The following is a 25,567-nucleotide window of genomic DNA, read 5'->3' as shown; positions in this document are numbered from 1 at the left end:
AAGACTACATCAAGGTCATTTACTCCACCCCACAGGATAGTGATGGATGTCTTGCCTGATTGCTCGATTTGGCCGCCCTACTTGAGGAGGGGGAGCATATCCCATTGCACTTTAGGGGAGAGGGGTGAGTGTTGCTTTTGCGCGGATGGCCAGAAAGTCGTTCCCGGCGGGGGAGAAAAGATGGAGGAGGGGAGGAGGAGGAGGACGGCAAAACTGTAGCCAGTGGAGCGCAGGGGAATGAAGTGTTCTGCATCCAGATTCTTGAGAAAACATTTGAAGGGATTAAAATAAAACATATTGATTGCTGGATGGATGGCACACCATCTGTCAATACGCTAATCTGCCAAATTGACTGGGCCCTCTGGGCATTGCGCAGCTCCAAACAGCTGGATCCAGTCATAGAAAACCATAAACATCAGCCGTAGTCAGCTGAAACCTTTCCCAAGTGCCTGTGATTTATAATCCCCCGGATTGTGTGTGTGTGTGCTTGTGTGAATTACTGGAGACGGGGATTGGACATGTAGGGCTCGGTCCTTGCTATTGTATTGTAGGAGTAAAAGGTTCGTCCAAAAGTAGACTAAATTGTGCGTCTTTGCCATTTTTCTTGGTCCGTCCATTTTCTGAAAAGCAGTGTTGCGAAGGAGAAATTGGTGACCCACGACGACCCCTCTATCCAATCTCATTTGTCACGTCCCTTTATGCATGACCGTTATGAAGACTATGTTCATTATCTCATTTGATACACTATAGATAGATAGATAGATAGATAGATAGATAGATAGATAGATAGATACCGGTAGATAGATAGATAGATAGATAGATAGATAGATAGATAGATAGATAGATAGATAGATAGATAGATAGATAGATAGATAGATAGATAGATAGATAGATAGATAGATAGATAGATAGATAGATACCGGTAGATAGATAGATAGATAGATAGATAGATAGATAGATAGATAGATAGATAGATAGATAGATAGATAGATACTTTATTGATCCCGAAGGAAATTCAAGATAATAATAATAAACTGTGTGATGAAGTATAATATCATAATACGTCTGTTTGGGTCTGAATTCTGAGCATTGTATGGAACTTAGATTATTTTTGTCAAGCACATTCACGAAAAAAACTTTAAATTGAGCAAATTTGCTCTCTAACTAGCACAGAACATTTTTAAAATGCTCCTGACAGATAATCCCACCAGCCATAGAGCGTTGAAGAGAGAGGAAATAAAAAAACATTTTTGAAACGTTTCAGTCAGCATGAAAATCTTCACAAAATAACACCAGTTTAAAGATTTTTGAACATCAATGCAATCGAAACATGTAAAAAGCTAACTGTAGGCTATCAACGTGCTACACCTCGGTCGTGTGACTTCACCGTCACAAAGCTAAAGAAGGACAAGTGTTCAGCATGTTGACGTTTTGTAGTTTCAAAATTCACCAATGGGATTTACTGATGTATTTTATGTTATAGAGAAAAACATTAAAAACTGTAACGTTTGTGTTAACCACCTACTATCAGACATCTAACAAACAAAAAACTCAGATAAAAGTCAACCGGAAATACAAAAATGCTAATTTCTTTCATTACATTCAATTGGATTGGCAAACAAAATAAAAATAAACATATTAAGCCTAATTTGTTTTTATCTTCTCTGAATAATGTATTCTTTGCTTGATACAAATTGCTCTACTTAACTTGAAAAACAACTGCTTTTTTTTCCAATGGCAGAAAATGCAAATACAAGTCAGTAAAAAAAATCTAAAAAGTAAAATACATTTAAAGACGGTCGTCCTGCACGAGGCAACAGCAGTCATGTTCCAATCCTGCAGTGTGAGGTGCTGAGCGGTCAGATATGTAATCAACAGGCAGGTAATTGACAAGTGAGGCGTGATTGTCTCAGTCTTTATTCAGTGTTATGTTTGAGAGTTAACAAAGCGTGAGATTGGGCCGTGCCTCTACGCTGCACATTCTCAGCTTGCAGGCCTTTTGTTCTGCAGCCTTTTGTGGAGCCTGCCCCGGATTCATTGAAACTCCCCACTGCTGAGAGAGCTGAAGGAGCTGCTTTTTTCTTTTTTGATCGCACACCCTCATTCTCCACTCAACACACACACACATGCACATACACACATGCATGCACAAAGGCTGAAGCTCTGCCAGCATTTCGTGGGATAATCTACCTTCCTGAAGGTTTGCTAAAGCACCCTTCCCTCCCTCCCTCCCTCCCTCCCTTCCCACCCCCACAACCCCACTTCTTCTCCTCCCTCCTCTCGCCTCCTCCTTATCGGCCCCAGTGTAAGCAGCATGTGGTTTCCTGCCAACTTCTGGGAGCCGTGAGCAGCCTCTCCAAACAGGAACACGCATGAAGACATTCCACCGCCGAAGGAAACAGTGTCCTCAACCCGCCACCCCCTCCCCTTCGCCAAAACGTCCCCGTGGACCCTTCCACACATCCCACACAGCTCCGCCGGGGCTTGACCACCGGACAATCAGCGCACATTTAAACTCACACAAACGTGCACGGTCACACAAGAGCGGGCACGGACTGCAGCCATTCAGCTCCGCCATGGACATGGAAATGAAGATGGCTGTGAGAAAGACAGAGACGTAGGGGGAGAGAGAGTGCACGACTATGAGACTATGAGTGTGTGGGCATGAGAGAGAGAGAGAGAGAGAGCACAAAAAGGATTGGAAATTAATTCTGTAAGGAAATCTATCATCAGCTCCACATCATTTATCATCCTGTGCCGTCAGATCAACATTTTGGGGTTTTTGAGTCCGACTTTCTTTAGAGTAGCTACTCATGCAACACGTGTCTGTGAGTTGTTTGAGAGGTTTTTCTACTGTACTTTTTTTTTTTTTATTGGAAATCCATGAACGCTTTAGCTGAAAAGCAAACATCATTGTGAAGAGTACTGGGAGAGCGGTTGGAGGGCTGTTATGTGCCTGTTAGGAGAGTAAATTTGTTTAACATTGCAGGAGGGCTCTTTGAATACCAGACGGCAGGTCTGGGTAAGAGCAAGAAATCTACCAAAAGAAGAAAAAAAGAGGCAAAGCAGCTCTGTTAGTTGTGATAAATGTGGTGGGATTCAGACAGAACAATACAGAGATCATCTGCGGGGGGAAAAGGTCAAGTAGGTCTAATCATGGTGACACAGTATAAGCACCGATGAAAAGACGCGTCGTCCTCGTAATGGCACTGTGAGGAGAAAATCAACTGTGTAATTAGTAGGCATAGGAGGTAGAAACCATAAGAGACTTGTCCTGAACAAAAGTCAAACCAGAATTGGAATTCAGACAGGCAGAAGAAGGCTTTAAATCATTTAAAATCTTATTCATAAGCGCTGTGTTTTCCCTCCTGGCGTTGCGAGGCGTATCGATCGGGGGAATGTTATTGGGAGATTCTAGGAGAGATGATTAATCATAAGTCACTTTGCTGCTCTGTGCGTATGGATCAGTGCCAGAGAGAGAGAGGAAGAGAGAGAGAGTCCTCAATCTACTGTCGCTCTGCCTTTGTAGCAGCCAATTCTCCCACTTCTGCCCGCTCTCTCCATCTTATCTCCACTCCTCAGTTTCTGGATGTTTTTTCGAGGAACAAGTAAACAGAGCGAAATGGCCCCAGACAGAGATTCTGAGAAACTGATTTCTTCCCTCCTTTCCTGGGTGGTTGCTGCTCACCAGGCAGATACGGGGCACAGCATCTTTTTGTGCGCCGGCATAAATGATTCAGTGGCATATTGGAATTACACAGTGGGCACTTCTGGTGAAATTGCCGAGGCGGTTTTGAGATTCGGGTCAAATGTTAGATGCTTGAGACAAACTGAAGCACTTGAGGCGAGGGAAGTTGCGTTTAAGGTGACAGATTCATTCGAAGGAAATATTAATTGCTACACCCTCCGGGTTCTGCTCCTTCTGGAAATGATCATTTGTTTTATGCTGTCAAGTCATCAACTGGATCCTGCTTGTAAAATCTATCCAGACAAGTTAGCAAGCTCTAAACGTTGGATTAAAACTGGGAACAGCATCCAAATTTCTGCTTGCAGACTGAAATGAATCAGAATTCCCCATTTCAGAGCAACAGGTGTTTCAGTTTAACGAGTCACTGTGTTAATTGGTGACTTTCAGCCGTAAATGGTTGGTGTAGATAACAAATACAGATGAGCTCTTATTTCAAATTAGTGACTTTTTTACGAGGACACCCACGTGTGTGCTATTCATTTTTTAAACAGCTGCCGTCATGACGACAACCACGGACACTTTGGCTCAGAGTCACCAGTGAAGCTTTTCACCTCTCCTTCCAGTCTGGCTGTTAAGAACTGTAAACCCTTTTCCTTCAGATCTTTCCTCCAGCGTTGTACAAAACGGTCCGTTTGGAGCATGCTGAAAGGGAAAAAACCTGTGGTTTTGGCAAATAAACTATGGTTGAATTATGGTTGGTGTCAGGAAACCAAAAGACTTGCTTGAGGTTATGGAAAGTTTGTGGTTACGGTTAATAAAAGACAAATGGTAAGTGCAGGTGTGCGATGGGAGGACAACTCTGGTCTTCTGAAGAAAGTCCCCCAATCAACACTCGCCTTCCACATCCTTAAGCCGCCAGTGTGCTTCATCAGAACTGCTTGTCGGATGGTCGAGTAACTTCAGAAGCCCCCTTGCTGTGCAGCTTCCGATGTCAGATTAGTGAGGCTGTGCACCATAATTTCTGTAACCGCTCCAAAAGCATTCAACATTCACTTCACAGGGCTTTCTCTCAAGCGCTCTCTTTCATTCTTTAGGAAACCACTTCTGTCACTTTTCAAGTTCATCATGAATGAGACAGTCTGATGATGCGCACCATTACGCTCTTTGGGAGCTCTACGTTTGGTCAGATAACACGTTGCACCCTCAAACATAGCCCGACCCTGGCGTTCCCCCTCGCTCTCTACACAAAGGGTACGCCGCATCCTGCGCTGGCACTCAACGCTGGCATCGGACCCAAATTGTGACGTGCCAATATGGACATAATTATGATGTTTGATGGGCATATTGGCAGCAGCAAGGATTAAACCGGTGAGTTCCCCAAACACTAAAGACATTACTCAGTTTTTACACATTCATGCCCAGAAGCGGTACAACCTCAATCTTCTGCTGTCAGACACCGAGCAGCCCTCTAGAGTTATTGGTATTCAAGGCTGCTGCGTGCTTCAAACCAAGTGCTGTTTGACACAATGGGCGGTGTCATATTCAGTCCGAACAGTTTTGGATTGTTTGTAAACCTACAATCCGACAGCGACTCCCTATTTCTGTGAGTCGTCTGGAAGGAAATTTACACTTTTGCACAAAGGTAATTAGCATGACTGTCATCCTCCTTTAGATCATGAGAAATGATTCAAAGATCTTTTGGTGTGGCTCACCGCCGATTTCTTTCACCACCTTAACGTCATGCTGTTCAGACTCGACTCCTCACTCATAGATAATGAATGAGAGCTAACTGTTTGTCTTGTGGAATCATCCGCGAGCAATGTCGGCGCCGTGCTCAAGGGTGGGGTTGATGAGGGAGGGAAGAATCTGCTCAACAAGTGCTATTCTCTCACCTTTAGTTCTCAGTAAATATTTTGTTAATAGGTCCTTTAATATGGTCCTCATACCTTTTTTGTAGCAATAGATTTAACAGTCTGCACAGATAGTCTGGTCTGGGGAAAAAAATGTATCAGACAATACAAATGGATTTGCTACACTATGCAAGTAAGTACGGTACCTTGCAAGCTAAAACAAACACACACAAAAAAAAACGTGTTTGCCAGGAACTCATTACAGAACCAGCGAGGCAAGGCTTAATGTTGTTTTGACAGAATTGCAGTTATCAGTAGGCCACCGTGATGAAGCTCAATTAGAGCAGCATGCTATAAGGTAATCACTGGGCGGACGGCAGACTTATGTGGAGGAACGGATATTCACTCTGAACAGAAAAGGCGAGGGATTCACAATAGGACCTGGAGCCGTGGAGAGCAGCTAATGAGCATACATGATTCACTCTTGGTCTCCCCCACCGAGGGCCTTGTACTGGGCAGAGCGGAGGCGCGCGAGACATGCATGCTCCAACACATTCCATGACACAGCCTGTCAGAGACAGGACGGGGAAGGGGCGATTAAAAGTTTCTCTTGCTGGATGAATGAAGGTCTTCTGTGTCTTATTAGGGTCTTGAATCAATCAAGAGACTGTGGACATGTTTTTTTTTTGTCAGCAAACAATGTGCAACCAAAAGATATTCCCCATTCAACCTGATGCTCTGGAGGATAGAAATGCTTGTGGTGTTATGGGTAATGTTTTGAATGTGACTTTTTACAATGAAAGACAACAGATAAAGAAAAGAAAGGGTTTTTTTTTCTGTGGAGCTTGCTTAAATGACCCATAACATGACTTCACAGCAAAAGGCGTTTGAATCAGTTTGCATGTTCACAAGGTTTCCTCCAGCTGCTCTGGCTTCCTCCCACAGTCCAAAAACGTATAGGCCCAATGAACCCAAAACTCTAAATTGCCCATATGGGGGAAATTGAGTGCAAATGTGCTTGTCCAGCCATGCTCAACTGTGTAATAGACTGGAGAACTATTCAGATTGTCGCTCTCTCAACAGGTTCAACCAGCAAGGTGTGATTAATCCTGTGATGCTTTTGTATAATACTCCTTGCTTTTGTAGTCAAAAAGAGTTGGTCCATCATGGATACACCTGTAATACTACTTATAGTATTATTATTAATCCTAAATCAACATGAATGCTGTTGTGATCAGCCAGATGGTTTTTCCATAGATTGGAATCTAAAACTCAACACCTGTCGAAACAGCATGTGCTGGCTGCATTTTTTTTTAACAGGATTTTGTTTTTTATATATATATAATGACATATTCATACTTTTGACAAACCTGAAATAATGTGTTTCTCTTCTTCTACTTTTCTTTTTTCTAATTGCTTCTACTGTGTGGGTGTGTTGTTTCCTTTCGTTCCCCTTTTTCCCTCCTCTTCTGTCTTGTAAATCAATTGTGTGTTTTAAAAGTTCCATATACACCGGTTTGATTGCAAGCATCGTGAGCAATATGACCATTCCAACAATGTAATCTTTATGTAGCATTTGTGTGTGGGTTGAGGTGAAGGGAGGTCTGTCAAATTTCTCTAGTAGTTATTAAAATAGCTACTAAACATCCATCCAGACTTTTAAACCGACTCGCGCTCTGATTGGCTGGATGGCGGCCACGTGGTGTAGTGCAGTCGCTGTGCCGTGCCTCGAGCCAGCGCTGAGTGGAGCCTGTCTGCCAACAGCTTCAGCAGCGGCTCTATCTGGAACCCACTACACTCACTGACAATTAAAGGAGGCCCTTTTTTCTTCTTATTTCCGAGGACTATTCTTCACCATGGGCGACAAGAAGAGCCCTACCAGGTAACGTGACCACCCACTGCCCATTTCTACTTGTTTTGTGCGTGTTGGGCTCGATATTCGGATGCGTTTCCCTCACACGGGGATCGTTTCTCCCTTTTTCAGTTGGTATGCCACGGCTAGCTAGAATAGTGCAGTCACTATGGCGGCTTCTCGCTCCCTACAACCCAGTCACTTAACAGACAAAGGGAAATTTTTCAGAGCATACGCCTGGCATTCCCCGAAACGCTCTTCCGTCTCGACGAAGCCTTTCGGAGGGTCAATGTCGAAATTGACATTGTTTGATATTGGTTTTGTTAGCCGACATGCTAAGCTTCGATGCCGAGAATTTTAGCACCGCTCGCCTGCCTGCTAGCCTAGCTGGCGATACAATCGGACGGTGTGGAGCTTCGCCACTGTGGGGATTTGTCAACCCGGGAGCTCTACTTGCCGGGACTCGAACCCAAAATTGATGACAACACCATGATTTATGCCTGCGCTCCGTAGCTCGCGTATTACACGGCGCGTTGCGTTTGTCACAATCCCCCCTCTTGTGAATTCATGAAATATATTGGTGGCATTTCCCAAAAAAACTAACTTGACCTTAACATTTGTCAGGCCAAAAAGACAAGCCAAACAGACCGCTGATGACGGGTACTGGGACTGTAGCGTCTGCACCTTCAGGAACACCGCCGAGGCTTTCAAATGCAGCATCTGCGATGTGAGGAAGGGCACATCCACAAGGTAACGTAGCGCGCTCTCTCTCTCTCTCTCTGTCTCTCCCTGTCTCTCTCTCGCTCTCGTCTGAGCGTCTCGTTTTCCCCTGCTTGGCTGGCTGCAGCAGCATTGCATCGCAATTTAAGGGGATGACAACTTTGATCGACAGCCCATTTGTCTGTGAGCGAACGCGGACTTGTTGATGGTCGTCTCCCGCCGTTGTCCGGCTCCTCCGTAGTTTCTCATTTTATGCGACTAACATTGCACTGCTTTTATGCGTTCGTCTAGGTAGGCTGGCTGCTTCACTAGCCAGAGGGGGGGTGGGGTGGGGAAGAGGGACCAGACTTCATGATGGCTGTACAGCTACAGTGCATCAACAGCGAAAGGGAGGGCTTTTTTTTTCCACGGAGTGAAACGAGGTGAATGCGCGCGTGTGCCTCTCACCTACCTGTAGGATTGCGGAGGTTCTGTTAATGGTCTTGACATAAGCCAGATGTTTTGTGCATGATGTGGACGTTCAGCAAGGAGATGATTATGTTGTTGTTTTTTATTCGGTTATATGCTTGTTATCAGGATAACTGATAACAAACTGATGTGCACACAAATATCCTTGTTCATCTACCGTGTCCCATGTAGTTTGTCACGCCGTTTCCTGTCTGACATGGCATGACTGTTCAGTAGGTTGACCTGTTTTTATCCCCCTCAATTTTAAGTTAATCACTTTTTTTTTTTTTTATGTCAGTCCACACATTTGTCTATGATTAATCATGTTCCAATCTGCCACAAACAAGGAAATCACTCAAGTTTGGTTTCAGAAAATGGTTCAACATAGCAGAATTTATAGCAACAGGCTCGTATGTCCCAGACATTTCCCCCGAGATTTCCTCAGAATGAAATGTGTGACATCAGCAGAATGCTGCATCTTATGGGAAACAGAGATACAATCATTGTATGACTTAAATGTCATGACGGGATTCCCTTCAGTTTTGTGTATGCTGACGCTTCCTCCCCCTGATCAGGGGAATGTTTTTGATGACAAGTATCGTGTGCCACTGTGAGTTTGTTTACTCATGTCATCAGTGCATGATGGGACTGAGAGACAGATGAGTCATTTGTGGGTTTGTTGACAAGTCCCCTGCACTCTAACCTTTCCAGCTGTGGTTTTACAATAAGTGACTCAGATGACACCCTTGGCACACCACGAACGGGGAGAACATTCACTGGTTTACTGAAAATCTAGAAGATTGAGCTCAGTCTTAATTGTCTGGCTCCCCTCCCCCTATGATCTTTTCTTAGCTGCGTGTAGCTTAAGACCACAGATGATGATGCAGGCTGCGCGAAACAGGAAGCAGAGGCAAGCATGTCGTAGCCATCCTGCCACTGTGCTTTGGCAACAGCCCAGTTGCCTCTATTTGGCAAATGGGAGCACATGACATCACAGGAGTGGTTGTCACACATTCCCGTTTGATGTGAATAGTTAACCTTTGATTAATGCAATTGTGTAGTTGTGCGGCTGCCTCTTATTCTAATGAGTACTAATTAGCTGTCTTTTCTTCACTGTTTGATGTAATACAGCAAAGCATGGGACAAAGCAATGTGCTCTCAGTTAAAATGATTCACACTTAAGGCTATGTGTGAATGTTTGTCTCGCTGCTATTATCTGAGGCTCTACTTTGAATGTGCTTTTATGCACAGGGACACGTGTGTTCACTAATTAGAGTTCCTCACTGCTGGCAGGAGCCAAAACATTTCTTGCCACAAAGTTGAAATTTGATTTGAATCCTCTGTTTGTGTTAATTAAAACGTAGGGTGAATTTAGAGAGGCATTGATCTTTGCAGTCATCGTGACAAGTTTGTGTTTAAGCATTGTTTGAAATGGCTTGTTGTGAGTGATGTGAATATCTGGAAGCGAAATCCTTCCGCACACTTCTTCCAAAGTCTAAACATGTAGTTTTCTTTTCCTGTGTCCTGGCACAAAGGTCAGACTGTGTTGACTGTATTTGAACATAGTAAGGAGGGGAAGGGTGCAGCTGAAATATCACACATACATCTGTCCATTCCTGAAAAGCCATTAGTACAACAGGTAGTAGTCAGCAGACGTTTTGTGCGGTGACGCGGTTAAATGCTGCACGTTGAGTCACCGAGAGCCTACCAGCCTGTCCTACGTGAAATTCAAGATCGAATGTATAATTCCACCCCCTTGAGCTTGATACAGCCATCCCTCACTGTGTGCACTGAGCCAGTGAGACACCAGCTGTTTCTACAGGTGTTGATAGAGACTACACAAAAATGAGTGAGAGACAGTGGCTTACTCTGCGAAAAGGCTTGGGCTGCACTTTGTCCCTCTGCCAGCAGTAGGTAAGCTAGGTAACTGTGGGTCACGCAGCTCTGATTTGTGCAAATGGACGCAAGAGTGTGTTAATGAGGGCAAAACTCTAGCTGTGGCATCAGCATGCAGTGAGAGGCCCCGTACTCCCCAGCCCAGCGCTGACTAACGAACCTGTTGACCCAGTCCAACTCAGTGATGTAACACGATACTCAAGTAAGCTAAATGTAGCCTTTGCCACTCTTGACTCTTAAACAAGAAAGCACTCGGCTTTTTGCACCTGACCTCACTGCTAATCTACAAGTCCAAGTAGCCCGAGTGTTCGGTCTCTGCAGTCGGTGCCTGCCTCTTTGGTAATTGGAGACTGGCTTACATTAGCATCCCCTGTGAGCCGCATGATATCGTATTTAAATTTTTCTGGCATCTGAACCTGATCGCTGCGTGAATGTGACACCATGTTGCTGTGCAGCAGTTTGCTTTGTGGTGGTGTTTGGTATGCACCTCTGTCAGCCCCGGGGCCCAGGGAGAAACCATTAGGAGCCCTCTAAAGTTGATTGATGGTGGGGATCACAGGAAGTCTTGAGGTACCGCAGTCTTTGACTGCTTTGCTGTTATCTGTGCGCTGTTGCTCAGTTGTCAACCATTTCAAGTAAATTCCATCTGCTTTATATAAAACAGAACAAATGGGTGTCTCTCGCTGGTTAGCAAACGCAGTGCTCTGACTGGATTAAATAAACCAACCTAAACGTGCCCAATTTATCTGAAACTCTGACTACTGAAAGGACACCGATCCTGAATACTTACTAAAACAAAGCATGAGCTAAATCAATGACATGTTGCATTTTTTGTAGGTTATCACGAGACAACTTTTATTGCACTCGGATAACAGGTGAAGCCACGCTGTAAATAATAACAAGTCTGTTTTTTTAGTCACCTGTAGCTTGTGACGTCTGAGTAATGAACACACATTCATTTTGTCACAAGAAAGAACAATTTTAAGGTGACTTACAGATGTTTTTCCGATCACATCTGGCAAACTTTCATGAGACAACCATAGGCAGTTACTGCAATTGTCCATGACTCTGTAGATGTTAATGTACTTAAGTAAATCTGTTTTTCATTTAGTCTGTGGCTTTGTAATATGACCATATGAGAAGCCCATAAATCCACAGATTGTGAAAGTTAAATGCAGAATTGATAACCAGAATCCTAATGGATCAAGTAACCCAACCATAAAGCCACAAGTTAGTAGTGGGGCTACACAAGTAAAAGTGCATCTCTGTCTTTGTGTAAGTGTTGAGGCTGCACAATTATTGGAAAATGATTGCGGTGTGTGTTTGTGTGTGTTGCCGTGTGTGCCTTTCTGTCTCTTACAATGATGGAATAGAGCCATTATAATCCGTGGATTCTACCACTGTCACATTAAGGCAAATTGTCTAGGATAATGGAATTACATAAGAGGGACATGCTGGCGCTCAATTTATATCTGCACTTCCTCGCCTACCCCCTGCCCCCACAGCAGCCCCTGCTCAGAGGAAACTGCTTTTGCTTATCCAGCATTATCAGCATCTGCACTAAAACCCTAAGCATGAGCGGGGAGCCCTAATCTTTACATGTTAATTGCCAGATTTATAAGTTCTTAATTACTTCATGGGATTTGGCAGTGTGAGTGATTAAATACAGTAGCCAATTTGGCAATCTGACAAAACAGAGAAATGTTGAGAGAGCTGCTGAATCGGGGCTCCTCCCCTCACAAAAAGATGAGGCAAATGAGTGTGACGTGAGGGAGTGAGGAGTCTCGGGGAAAATACAGAAAGAGGCATATGAGGACAAGGAGTGAGGGAGTTGTTAAGTGTGGAGTCACAGCTAGCTAAGGAGAAAAGAGAAGACGAGTGCAAGAGAGGACACGGGGAGAAACAGAGTGGTGAAGGGACAGAGTCTGGACATTTATGTGTGTGGTATGGATGGCTGCGAGGGGGATGTGCTCACTCAGCCAAGAGTCTCCAGGGGCTATAGCACATCTTTACCCAGGGAGGGAGAGAGCACGACTGGACAGCCTCTTCTGTTTCTACCGGCACCACCATCCATGCATGGGGAAAGAACGGCACCGTTTGACATGTCATTCGCTTCAGATCGAGACTGAATCCAAAATATACTTTATGCATGTTAAGAACATTACATTGTGGAGTAATTGTTAAGAGCGCGTGTGTGTGTGTGTGTGTGTGTGTGTGTGTGTGTGTGTGTGTGTGTGTGTGTGTGTGTGTGTGTGGGAGGGGGGCAGGGCCTGTTGAGCTGTGGTTTTGTCTCAAGTGTAGTTTTGTCTTATGAAGAAGATACACATCAAAAATGTAAATATGTTGGTTTGTGGCTGCAGTAATCAGTAGCAGCTTTGTGTTTGATCTCATGGTGTCGGATGTCCTCACTTGATTTTTGTGTTCGCTCGCTTAATGTTGTTCCCTTGATTAGAAGATGAGGGCCTGCTGTGAAGGTGCAGCGTCCCCTTTGGCAGTTCTGCAAATTTATTCCATGCTCTGTTTATACTAAAGCAAATGGGAACGAAGATGACGGGACAGCAACAAGATGGGGTGACCGGATCTACTTGACAGATAACTCACGCTCTCCAGAGGCAAACAACAGGAGAGAGGGTGAAGAGAGGTGAAGACGACCTACTTAAAGCGTGCAGGATTTAGGCTGGGTGGCGGGAGGGGGATAATGCACAGGGAGAAAGTGGAAAGAGAGCAGAGAAGAAAACAAAGAGAATGATGGAGAGGCAGTGGAGAGGAGGACAACAAATGACTGATGTGGAGCAGTGTGACACGGTGCTGCTGATAGAAGGAGCTCATACGTGCTTAGTGCCTTTGCAATGACTCGCTGTCAATCTGCCCAATTCCATGTCGTTCATAGCCTGAAAGAGTTGTCAGTGTGAAAATGAGTTGTCTTGTACACAAATGTTTGGGGTATGGGGTGTAGATGCTTTCTGAGAGCTTGCTGTCTGAACGGAGCACCAGGTGGAAACATGGTGTGAGATCCACAGATCCCCACACGGAGTGTAAGGTGGAGGGGAGAGTAGGGGGGTGGCGACGGTAACATTAAGCCCTCAAAGTCCTGACTGGAAGCGACTGGCGAAGGGATGAATGGTTAATGCCTCTGGTGGGCAGTGGGAATGAATTGAGAAGCGCTATAGCCCCAGGCTGCTCTTCAGGTGCTGTCCTCATTCAACCTCCACAGCACACTCACTCACACAGATTACTTTACCCATGGATGGCTGGAGGTGACAACACTGCTCCAGTCACCTCAGGCTCCAGCTGATCAAAAACTTCCTCACAGGGATACACAAGTCCCACGGTCCAGTGCTGTTTTGTCTTTTTTCAACATTGTCATGATCAAATGTAATCTTAAACATGTAGTATTTCGTGAGAATCATAGCACTTCTCAAAGCAATATCAAATACAATAGTCATCAGAGAGGGAATTTAACTTTTCAGCACTAGCTCGAAGCAGCTTGTAATACATAATTAAAACTACTTGCCAATAATCTATTTGTGTAAGTGTGTATTTTTGTGGAAATAACCATTTTAGGCAACAATAACAAAGTAAAAGGACAACATATAGAATTTCTGATGGTTTACACTGACAGTTGACATAATTGACAGATTCATTGACAACGAAACCCTATTATTAAAACAAGAAAGCTAGCAAGTATTTGTGAAACCAAAAGCCGTGATCACTTTTATTCAAATAATTACTTGCATGATTCATTAGTATGAGTCATTTTTCACCTCTAGTTCCTCCATTAATAGTGAATTTATGATGAAGTGATGCACGGATAACCGTAAATACTGATAATTACGTAATCCAACACACGCACATGTCACATTCCATGAAGAGTGTTGTCAGGCAGTGGCCATGCAGAGCTCTACCCTACAATAGAACAATAGAGCGTACAGATGTAGACCCACTGGCTGGTTAACAAATTTGAAGCAACGCAGGCAGCTCTGCTCTGCTCCGTCACCTTCCATGCTGGTGGGGGGGGAAGGGGAGAGAATTGCGCGTTTCTACATAATGATCATGGCGTACAGCAAGTGTTGACACAGAGTGCATGTAGATCATCGATTACATGGCTGCCAGCACGTCATAGGGAGGTGCTGTGATCAAACTAAAGCCCTGTGGCATTGTCACATGCTGGATCTGAGAAATGTGCTCCAGGCTGAGGCAGTGATGGCCTTTCAGTCCTGTGTGTGTGTGTGTGTGTGTGTGTGTGTGTGTGTGTGTGTGTGTGTGTGTGTGTGTGTGTGTGTGTGTGTGTGTGTGTGTGTGTGTGTGTGTGTGTGTGTGTGTGTGTGTGTGTGTGTGTGTGTGTGTGTGTGTGTGTGTGTGTGTGTGTGTGTGTGTGTGTGTGTGTGTGTGTGTGTGTGTGTGTGTGTGTTGGTGGGATAGAGGATTCATGTTTGTGAACAACTTTGTACATTGTTGAAAACAAGGAGCCCACGTTCATACTGTGTCAATGTGGTTATTTACAAAGTCTGTATGAGGGAGTGGGTGATGTTAAATAGTCTGAGCTCTTCAGTGGGCTGTCCATGGTCAAAGAATACTGTTGTCTGTCTCACTCCCTCCCTTCTCTTCGCTCAGCTGTCTGACACTGCATTCACTCAGCCTGGCAGGAAATAATTGCTTGTCCTCCACACAGCACTTCAAATAAAAGAGCTGTGTTAATGAGGGCTTTCCTGCATCTATCTATCTATCTATCTATCTATCTATCTATCTATCTATCTATCTATCTATCTATCTATCTATCTATCTATCTATCTATCTATCTATCTATCTATCTATCTATCTATCTATCTATCTATCTGTCTATCTATCTATCTGTCTATCTGTCTATATCTGTATTTAACTCTATCTCTCTTTAAACTCTGTCTCTCTGGCTCAATGTTTCTGGTTTTCTGTTGAAAGACCTCCTGTGAAACAGCGAGAGCACCAGCTGAGCATAGGTGTGTCGGCCTCTGGGATGGTTCAGGCTGAGAGGAGCAGTCTAACTATGGGTGTCAGTCTGACTGAATTAGAAGCTTTTAAGCGTGATGATAGCTATTTCAGGGCATCCTACGGAGGGACTCTCCCCACCCCTCCCTCCCCCAGACGGTGGAAATTCGGGGCCAAGCATAGAAGGAACTGTCAATCATGGCCTATTGTTGTGCGAAGGGGAGGTAATAAGCTGTAAGCCCTCACAGTGGGAAGTGATTCGACAGCAGGCTTTACACACTTGACACTCTCACTCAAACTGAATCCCCAGCATTATTGGCAGCAGTGGGAAGTTGGAGCAAGCTCAGCATTTGGGCCCTAGAGTTCACTCCTGGTCCTGCTCCCAGGATCAATGCCAGTACCTCTTGTGAAACATAGAGGTTTCATATTTTATTTGGATGTTTGCGAAATCCTATTCAGTTGTAGAGTATTTTCTGATAAGTGATAGTTTAATTAGTACATTCTATGCTCAACAACTTTGACAGATATAATTGAATTATAAACCATTTTTAAGTATGTAGTATATTTGTAGGCGGGGGGGGGGGGACTTTTTTCCAGCTGTTGAGGGGCACCATTAATGAATGCAAGTAACGCACACGTAGTGTCATGCATAACACCAGCCATGTTAATGAGCCACAGAACATTGCAGTGCAAAGCCATGATGAGTGATCAGTAAATAAATAATGTGGCAAAGAGAGCAGTGGCTCTATCATGCCAGCAGCAAATCATGGCTGACTTACAGCAGGCACTGAATCACTGCTTAACTAGTGGGGCTGCTTCTGCTGCACTGCTGCTGACACAAATCTCAGGCTCTGACCAGGGTTTCAACTCCGCAACAGGCAAAAGAGGCGTGGAGCTTATCGCTCAATCAATCACACATGCACCACCTCCTTGGCTACCAGCTCTCACTGCCAACAAAATGATTTCTGGTCCTGTTGGATGCCGTCTGCGTTCCCAAACGGTTTACTCGTGGCTGTGGGTTACAGAGACAAATATTTTTTTTACGAGGGGCCTGTGAGCACATTTCATTATTGTAGCTTTGCGGTCTTCATTTTCCTCATGTTGCTCAAGATGCCTCCCCAAATCTTTCTCACACTTTCTCAGTGACATGTTGATGATTTCCCAACGGGTTTTGGATCAGGAATCTGGAGGTGTCATCTAAATGGGAATGGGACATGGAATGGCAAGGCTCAGAAGTCTGCAGGGAATTATAATTGCTGTTGTGTCAGCAGCACAAGCAAGGAGGTCCAATGCCGTAAACTCAACATTATCACTTCCTAATTAATTAGTTATCAACCTAATCACATAATCATTTTAAAAGTATTGCAGAGTATAGTTACTTATTTAGTACGATGAATAAATACTCAACATGGGAGGTCAAGGCTTTACCAGGATATAGTAGCGTGTGTGGTGTAAACAGTTTGTGCGGGCACCTTTTACAGTTGCTGCTTTACATAATGAACATAGTATGAGGGATTGTGTTTTCTGAAGAGGACACACAACATCCCATCAACTATGACTTTTGGTCCATGCTGGTTTATAGCCACCTGCTCCGTGCTTTCTGTGCTGACTGTTAAGTATGAAAAAGAAAAGGTTAATTTGTACTAATTATGCTATCCCTCAATATTTCTTTATTTGTCATTTGCATAATCGCTCATCCTGCTCTGGTTCAAGTTTCAGACTGACCCTCACTTTCCTCCTGATCACTCTCACCTGGCTGGCTGCTTTATTGAGACAGTGTTAGACTATAGGAGACATTCTATTAAACTTCCCCATACGGAGTTGCAGTGATAGTTTAAAGATGTTGAAATAGCCTACTATTGTCATTAACCTCTCTCTTTTGTCCATTGTCCTAGACGTTTAATTAAAGAACACTGTTATCTTTCTCCTGGGACCACCCCGAAAAATTATTTTAAAACTTTTTTATTGCCATTATGTACAATTGCTATTTGCATAAAATAAACACAATTAAAATGATAAGAATTATTTTTTTAAGTACTCGATTGATTCCAAAACTCTTTGCATAAATAGTTTTAATTATGTTTTATAAGCTGCTAAGCACTAGTTTTCAGGCCATTGTTCCCTCTCTGATATCTATTATATATGAAAACTTATCTTTCAAACAATTGTATTTTTCATGTTTCTTGCCAAAAACTACATTTTTACAAGATTACATATGAACACATCATGATAGGGTTATTTACCTTCACCCAGCAGTCACTTTTACTAAATAGAGATTCAATTAACAATAATGCAAGTCGATGCAGCCTCTGTTAGCAAGAACTGTTTGCTCCGCTAAAAGCAGGACTGTGCTAGGGAGAGAGAGTGTGCTGTCAGCAGACGAGGAGGTCACTGGCATTACTCTGGCTTGATATCCAGTCCGTTTTACTCAATGGATCAAGCTAAATGGCCTTTAATGACAAAAACACATTTGTTTGCCTCACAAATGACTAAAAACGAAATATCATTCCCTGTTGTTTCCACACTCATCACCAGCGTGATGTGCATATGCATGGTTTAAGTGAATCAAAGCAGTTGATAAAAGGCACAATGGTGTTGGTGCCAAAAAAAAACACGCTTATGTCAGAATTTTCAACCAAGGTGGTGGCCAATAATACACAGGTCTGTGAGTTGGATAGGTAGGGATAACCCTGAAAGTAATTACTCTAGATCTAAATGGAATGGGGATCAATTGAATGGGAACAGGACAGCATTGGCAATGATGAAGCTAGAATGGGATGGAAAATAAATGTCCCTCCCATATCTTGCTTACATTTACTTCAGAGAACAAGGCACCTAATGGATACTGGATCAGCTGCTCAGGGCTCCACAGCATTCACCACAGCTGGTATATTGATGGAGTGTAGTGAGAACATAATGGCATGATTCTCTATTATGCCAAATTGGTCGCTGCACACCGACACCCACTCCTCAAGGAAATACCCGGTCTGTCCGGAATAGGCCGCAGCAGGTTGACACTAAATGAGCTTGATGGACCAGTGAAGAAATAAAGCTGGAAAAGATTGTGAAGACTTTCGAAGTGCTTGGCTACTAAGGCACAGAGGGGTTGAGTGGAGTGTCAATGGTGAAAGCTGTGCAGAGATAGAAGTGCAGAAACAAGAGTAACTGGCCTGTCAATACGATGTTGCCAAATTTAAAGACGGAGGCTAACCACTTAAGCAGCTGTCAGAAAACCACTCCGCAGCAAGCCACCGACATCGGTGTCATCAGTGTGACATACTATTGAGCTTCCTTAGTTTTTGCCACATGCATCCACTCTCAGACCATACTCAAAGGCAAAGCCAAAGCATTTGTTTTCACAGTGAAAGCTTCAATTTCCAGCAGAAGCACTTATTTATCTGGCCTGATGCTTAGCGTTTTGACAACTTTAAAGACTTGCTACTTGACCACAGGTCTCCTAAAGCAGTCTCGAGGATCAAGTGACCTCCTCTACACTGCTGGGGTATAACAAAAACTCTTGCTGCCAAGAAGAGAATTTGGAAGAATTATGTATACATAACGAGCAAGTATAACTTGTGTTCCTGTCGAAAGGCCGTCTGAGCAGCAATCGAGCTGTGCCAAGCTATTTGTTTGCATGCAAGCTTTTCAACTGCGTGTTTGTGTGTGTGAGCGTACTTGTGGTTAACTCCTCACCATGCTTGCCCAGTTCTGGCCTGTGATTATCCATGTTGCTGGCTGCAGTTTGGTCTCAGCTGAGTTGAAGTCTCTGGAAGGCTGCAGTCATCCTCCCCTCTCCCCCCAAGTCCTCTGCTTCCCCCCCAGATGCTGCCAGCTGGTGTCCATTATGCTGCAGGTGTGTGTGTTGGCTCAGGCAACACACTCACCCTCACATTTTTAGGCCTTGTTTATCTGCACAGCTGATGGAGAAAGATGCTGCTCTTGCTGCATGTATGTGCGTAACAGTTCAGTGGTGATACACCACAATGGAAAAGATGTTTTCAGAAAAGGACGGGTTTTTTTGTGAAGTGCCTCTTTCAGGAAATCAGTGGTTTTCTTTAAAATTATGTGTGACATTTTTCATTCTTGCTTTTTATTGTTTTTGCTGAATACAATGTTTCCCACACGACTTTGTGAGAGTATGGTGGATGGACCTCAGACCTTCTCCGGGGGTCCAGGGAAGGACATTTTGTCCATTTTAAAGTTAAGTGCATCAATCTTGTGCACTTTGAGAGCAGAATTAGGGGCTGGATCTATGAAGAACCTTGTGCTCTTGTAAACAATGTTGTGCTAAAGCAGTGGTGGAATGTAACTCAATACATTAAGGCTACTCAAGTACTGCACTTAAAGGGACAGTTTTTAACAAAGCAAACAACTATTGCTGTATAAATATATAGTGGAGTAATACCTACCTGAGCAGAAAATGATGTTGCTCTACCTCTGTGTGTTGTTATCTGAGCTTCTCTTTGCTTTGTTGAGCCAACCTGCTGTTAGTACACTGCTCTCCTACAGTGCTTACAGCTGATAACGCCACCCTGACTGACAGCGCCATTGCGGAAGTTGACGTACTATTTTGAGGAAGTTGTTTTTCCATTGTATGTAACTTTTTGCTTCCATCAACTACATCTGAGGGAATGCACTTTTAACTTCACCACACTTATTTTTATTGTTTGTTTTTGTTAAGTATGATCTTTTGCTTTTAATTGTGAAGCACATTGAGTCTACCACTACTACTTAAGTAGTGTGTATATAGCCTAATAATTAAATACATAGAGTAGTCAGACTTAGCTCCACCTTTACTAGCATCAATCAATGAAAGCCAATGATAAAGGCCTACTGTAAATAAAGTAATTGAAATGGGCCATTCTGTATAATATATTGTATTAAGAGTATACTTTTACCTTAGGTACATATATAGTTTATATATAGTATATTTTACTTACTACTTTTGTACTTTTACTCAAGTAAAATGCAGGACTTGTACTTGTAACATAGTATTGTTACCTTGTGCTCTATTAAATAATTTAATCACTTTAAGAGGAGCTACAAGCCACTTTAAATTTCAGAAGTGGACTAGAGCCGGTCGCTGTGCACGACAGTGAAAGAAATCTGTCTGGAGAGTGCCAGCCAGACCACCCGTTGAGAAGTGTAAAAATATTTGGGTTCATTATAAAACTGACAGAACAGAATAGACTTTGGCAGCCAGTCGCAGTCTAGGTAATTAAAGGGAAACGCTGGGAATTAGAATGATCTAACGAGAAGATATGGTTAAGGTTTGTGTGTACGTATGCGTTTGAAAACGAGTCAAAAACGATGGCTCTATGGTTGCTGGTGAGCTCAGCGAGTGGAGCAGCGACACCATGTCCAACTGAATCTCAGTCTGTGACAAATGGGGCCAACCCTGCAGTAATCAGATTAGAGGACCTAAGTGACGTGCTGCAAATGTCCCACCTTGTGGTCCTGTGCATTCATTTCATTACAGCCGTGAGCTAATGAGATTAGCCCTCAAAACAGAGCGGCTCCACCAGGAAGACGCTGTGTAAACCTCTGCAGCAATCCCTTGCCCCCCCAATCCAGCAGTCCCTCGCCGGCCTGTAGGTTCAGCCACCTCTCTTTGTCAGCCGTAGTGTGACTGTGTTGGTGTGTAGCCAGGAGTCAGTTCACAGCTCCACTACAAGGCTAATCCATCTCTGTGCCTTGGATCTCCTCCACAGGAAACCCAGGATCAACTCCCAGCTGGTTGCCCAGCAGGTGGCTCAACAGTACCCGATGCCTCCGCCGCCCAAGAAGGAGCGGAGGGAGAGAAGTGAGCGCACAGACAAAGAGCGCCTGGAGGGCGAGGGAGAGCGTGCCAATGGAGAGGGACGCCCAGAGGTTGAGCGTCCGGAGATGGTGAGTCCAGAGGCAGACCCTCCTGAGAAGGAAAAGAGTGACACTGAACAACAGCCAATCAAAGACAAACCCGACAGAGAGAAGGAAATAAGCCCGGCCGTCACGAAGAAGCCCAGCAGCAAAAAGACCAGGTCAGTGTACATGTCGAGCCTTCACTTGTGTCTTTAGGTGTCTTCTGTGCTGGTATTATCCTCACTGGTGTTTGTCCGTTTTCCTCCAGACCCAAATCAGACAACCATCAGAGCCCACCCAGTGATAAACACAGCATACAGTCTGGCAAATCGGCAACCAAGACCAACAAGAACTCTCACATCTCCAGGTGCGTAGCACGCTCTCGTTCTCTGCGTCTTTGGCAGAACACATGGTTTCACATTGATGACTACACAGCACTTCTTTTTAGAGAAAGTTATGCAGCACAAGGCAAGTGGGAAACCTCAAATGATTCACAAATGATCTTTTACACTAAACACCCACTCTCACTTTATATACACCCGCACTGACGGTTCATGTGTCACCCGATGAATTGAGCAATTTAGTGTAACCGCCCCCACAATGCTGGCAGCCTCCCCCTTGTTGTTGCCGAGACACACATATTGTGGTTGCGATTTCTGGTTATAACCGTCTGTCTGTATCCCTCAGGCCCAAACTGAAGAACATTGATCGGAGCACTGCCCAGCAGTTGGCTATCACCGTAGGGAACGTGACGGTGATCATAACAGACTTTAAGGAGAAGACCCGCTCCTCCTCCACGTCCTCGTCCACCATCACGTCCAGCGCGGGCTCCGAACAACAGCACCAGAGCTCCGGCTCCGAGAGCATGGACAAGGGCTCATCGCGGGCCTCCACACCTAAAGGGGATCTCTCTGTGGGGCACGATGAGTCGTTCTGAGGCCATATCCCTTCCCTCCCGTCCTCGTCCCGCTTCACTCCCCCCACCCCTCCCACGTTTCTGGACACTATGGATCCCATTGGGGGAGAGATTTCACCTTTCCCATCAGTGCCCTGCCTCCATTCCATGACCACCCCTGGATGCTGAGAGGAGCTGGATGTATGAGAGGAACAGTACAGTGCACCTGCTGGGGAAATGAACGCCCGTGACACAGGCAAGGAGAACTGGGCTACAAGGAATAACGCCCCCCATCCCCCAACCTCCCCTGCGGTAGCATCCAGACACTTGTATGTATTGTTTTATATTTGTATGTGGATGTGAGGCCAAGTCGACATATTTTTGTTTTGTTTTTGTAAAGAAGAATTCTCCGCTGGGCACAATAACCACCGTCATTTCAATAACTTTAAACTATTACTACCCTTATTTATTACCTGTTGCACCTGTATACTTTGATATTCTCCTTTTTTTATGTTGAAGCTTTGCTGTGTAGCCCTGCCGATCGATCATTCCTTCAGTGTTTTTATTGCAAATTGAAGATGATAGGACAAGACTCGAGTCACACAGATGCACACATCACATACATACACACACACACACACACACACACACACACACACACACACACACACACACACACACACACACACACACACACACACACACACACACACACACACACACTGGTGCTAGATACACTGTGAAGCGGTTTTGCAGATCTGGGATTGCTCATTCACTCAATGTGACGGAGTGCTGATGAATCAAATTCTCATTCACTTTTCTCAATAACACTGTCTCACTCTGAACACTGTCGGGACCTCCATCAGGTCCGTCTTGTTCTGTACAGGTCAGTGTGCATCAGAAGAAGGTCACCCGAGGTTCAAACATCTGACTCTTTCAACTAGACTGTCTATGATTTAGTATGCTATAGCAGATCTCTTATACAGTATCTTATGTCCATAACTGTACAGTATAGGCTGTTGTGTAAAACACTAAAAGCTGTTGATATTTTCTGCATTCCGTACTTGGATATTGAGTTTTCTGGCTGGAGGTAGAGCTGTTGCTCAGCTCTTGAGTTTGTTTGCCAGAGTTTGTTTCTGTGGTGACTGAAGGATGATTACACGCAGTTCCACATGGTAAAACCATGTGGAACTGTAAAATAGACCCGTTGTGTCAAGCTGTTGTGAATCGATTTCATTGTTTCTGTCCGGAAGACTACTTTGAATCTTCATTCTCTCAACGTGAAACAATTTGCAAAGATTGACTATTCAGTTGGCTTTTTTTTTATTTGTTTTAAATTAATTTAAGACTCCTGTCAGTGAAGGCAAAAAAAAATTGCAGTAGTTCATATTGCTCTTTCAATTTTTAGAACAGCAAGGCTTATTTAAGGGTTTTAAATTCACTTTTCACCTTAGCTGATACTAGACCAACATAATTTCCTTTTAACTGTATGAAATTGTATAAAGAATAAATGTGTATATGATATCTTAGTTTTATTTATTGAAGGACCAAAGGAATTTCATAATGACATGATACATAGACAGATAAATAACAATTTGAAATGCAATTATCTAATGTGTGAGATGAATAACAGTTTAAATAAAGACTAATATAATCCATGTAAATGGTGTTCTTATTGTCCACTTGTCTCTGTGCACGGCTAAATTAGGGGCAGAGAACTGTCGAAGCTGTGAGCCGAGTCAAAGAACACTAGCGGCTCCACACCCAATGGGTGAACTCGTGCAGGAGAGGAGAAGCGGACTGGGTGTGGGTGGGTGGGTATAGCTAAGAAGAGCTCTGGGTCTACTGGGTCCCCCCCTCTCTTCACTCTGCTGGACTACCACAGTGCATGTCGCTCCCCTAACAGAGGCCCCAACTCACCAGTTGAGCTGCTCCCAGGGCAACTAAAACCAGGGTTAGGTGAGCTAAACCAAGTCCCCCAAAACTCGATACATCCTACGAGCATCTGAGGCGCAGGATCTGATCCGTGTTGACTAAAAGCTTTGCAATTTCACACGTGTGAAACTGCAAAGCTTTTAGTCCCCCACGTGGGGGATGATAATCATGTGTGTCGTAAGCAATGTTTGAAGTCCAAGAGATAATGTGTTCATGAGGTTTTTTTTTTCCTGCTCTTCTAAAGCTATGGTTAATATGTAATTACGTACTTTATTGCATACAAATATGGAATCAGTGTTCAAAGTGAGGAAAAGCAATGTGAATAGAACAAACAAAAAAAAATGTGGGACTGTTTGCTCTGAGGGGGAAAAAATGTTTTGTCCAATTTTTACTGAGGGAAAAAAAAACCTGCTTTGTAATGCAATCTATTAGAAATGGGCCTAAAAAGCCATCTTTTCACCTGCCTTATCTGCAACCACATTCACTTGACTGAGTACTCCAACAGAAAGGATTCATTGTTAAATTATTGACAAATGGCCATTTGCTGAGTATATTAATTATTGCTTGTAAATAGAATTTTAAAAAGGTGCAAAAGCAAACACTATGAATGATGGCATTGGAGCTGAAGTCTTTTGTTTCCTGTTTCCTTTTCCGCGCAAGCAGTTCTGTTCTTGTGTGCGACCAGTAACCTTAATTTACTGTGTAAAGATGGTTACATTTTTTAGCTTTTTAGTTTGTCAGAGACCCAAATATAGAAGGCTTGTTTACTGACTGTATAACCTTTACCGTGAATTTCCAATTAAGTGTATTATACAAACTCATTTCTTGCTATAACAATGTCTTGTACAATGCTTTTAAAGTTATTGCTCAGTTTTAAAAAGAAAAAAAAAGGAAAAAAAGTTTTAGGGACAGTACAATAATCCATTCTTTGTTTAATGCAGGTTTTTTTTCGTTTGTTTTAAACTTATAGCTGATGTGTCATTGTTTCCCCTTGTGAAATGGTCACATTATGTTCCTGGTGTGGAAATGTCGGCATTTTCAGCAGATCACGGCTCCTTGTCTAGCTTATAATGTTAAAATAATACATGTTTCTGGCATGTGCACGACTTTGCGCTTATAGGCTAACCTGATCATTTTTCCTCCGCTTCAAATAGAAACGTCTATTTATGAATTTTGCTTGTAGTTTTTCACAAATAAAATTGTTAAAGTTATCTTACTTTCTGTCTGCTTTGTGTCGTTTTTATTGACGCTTATGATCCACATTCATGCATTAACAGACGCACGTAAGTTGAGATCCTCGGTTGCTTCACGCACCGTCCGATGAGAGGAAGTGTGTATGGATCTGAGACGGCAGACTATTGATTGACATGTCCCGGGGAGTGTGTGTGTTCATAGTAGAGGAAGACTCAACAGCATAGTGACACATGACATGAGGGAGCCCTCATATTGACAACAGCTTTCAATCTTGTCTCCCTCCA

The 25,567-nt window shown here is 43.7% G+C and overlaps 1 protein-coding gene across 1 annotated transcript; it reads left to right on the top strand.

The window, feature by feature from the left end:
- The first annotated feature begins 7,245 nt into the window (after positions 1–7,245).
- rybpb (RING1 and YY1 binding protein b) lies at positions 7,246–25,305 on the top strand. The gene is made up of 5 exons (XM_084037770.1): positions 7,246–7,420; positions 8,015–8,140; positions 21,130–21,438; positions 21,528–21,626; positions 21,947–25,305. Exons 1-5 carry the CDS (start codon positions 7,395–7,397, stop codon positions 22,194–22,196), a joined length of 810 nt encoding a protein of 269 aa, XP_083893896.1. The 5' UTR covers positions 7,246–7,394; the 3' UTR covers positions 22,197–25,305.
- The last annotated feature ends 262 nt before the right edge of the window (positions 25,306–25,567 follow it).

This window comes from Eutrigla gurnardus (genome assembly GCF_963514095.1).
Source record: "Eutrigla gurnardus genome assembly, chromosome: 2".
Lineage (NCBI taxonomy): Eukaryota > Metazoa > Chordata > Actinopteri > Perciformes > Triglidae > Eutrigla > Eutrigla gurnardus.
This window is presented reverse-complemented; position numbering and strand designations above follow the sequence as displayed.

Coding starts and splice junctions, on each gene's coding strand:
- rybpb (XM_084037770.1), top strand. CDS start 7,395: ATGGGCGACAAGAAGAGCCCTACCAG. Junction 8,141..21,129: donor AGGAAGGGCACATCCACAAG/GTAACGTAGCGC, acceptor TCTCCTCCACAG/GAAACCCAGGATCAACTCCC. Junction 21,439..21,527: donor CCCAGCAGCAAAAAGACCAG/GTCAGTGTACAT, acceptor GTTTTCCTCCAG/ACCCAAATCAGACAACCATC.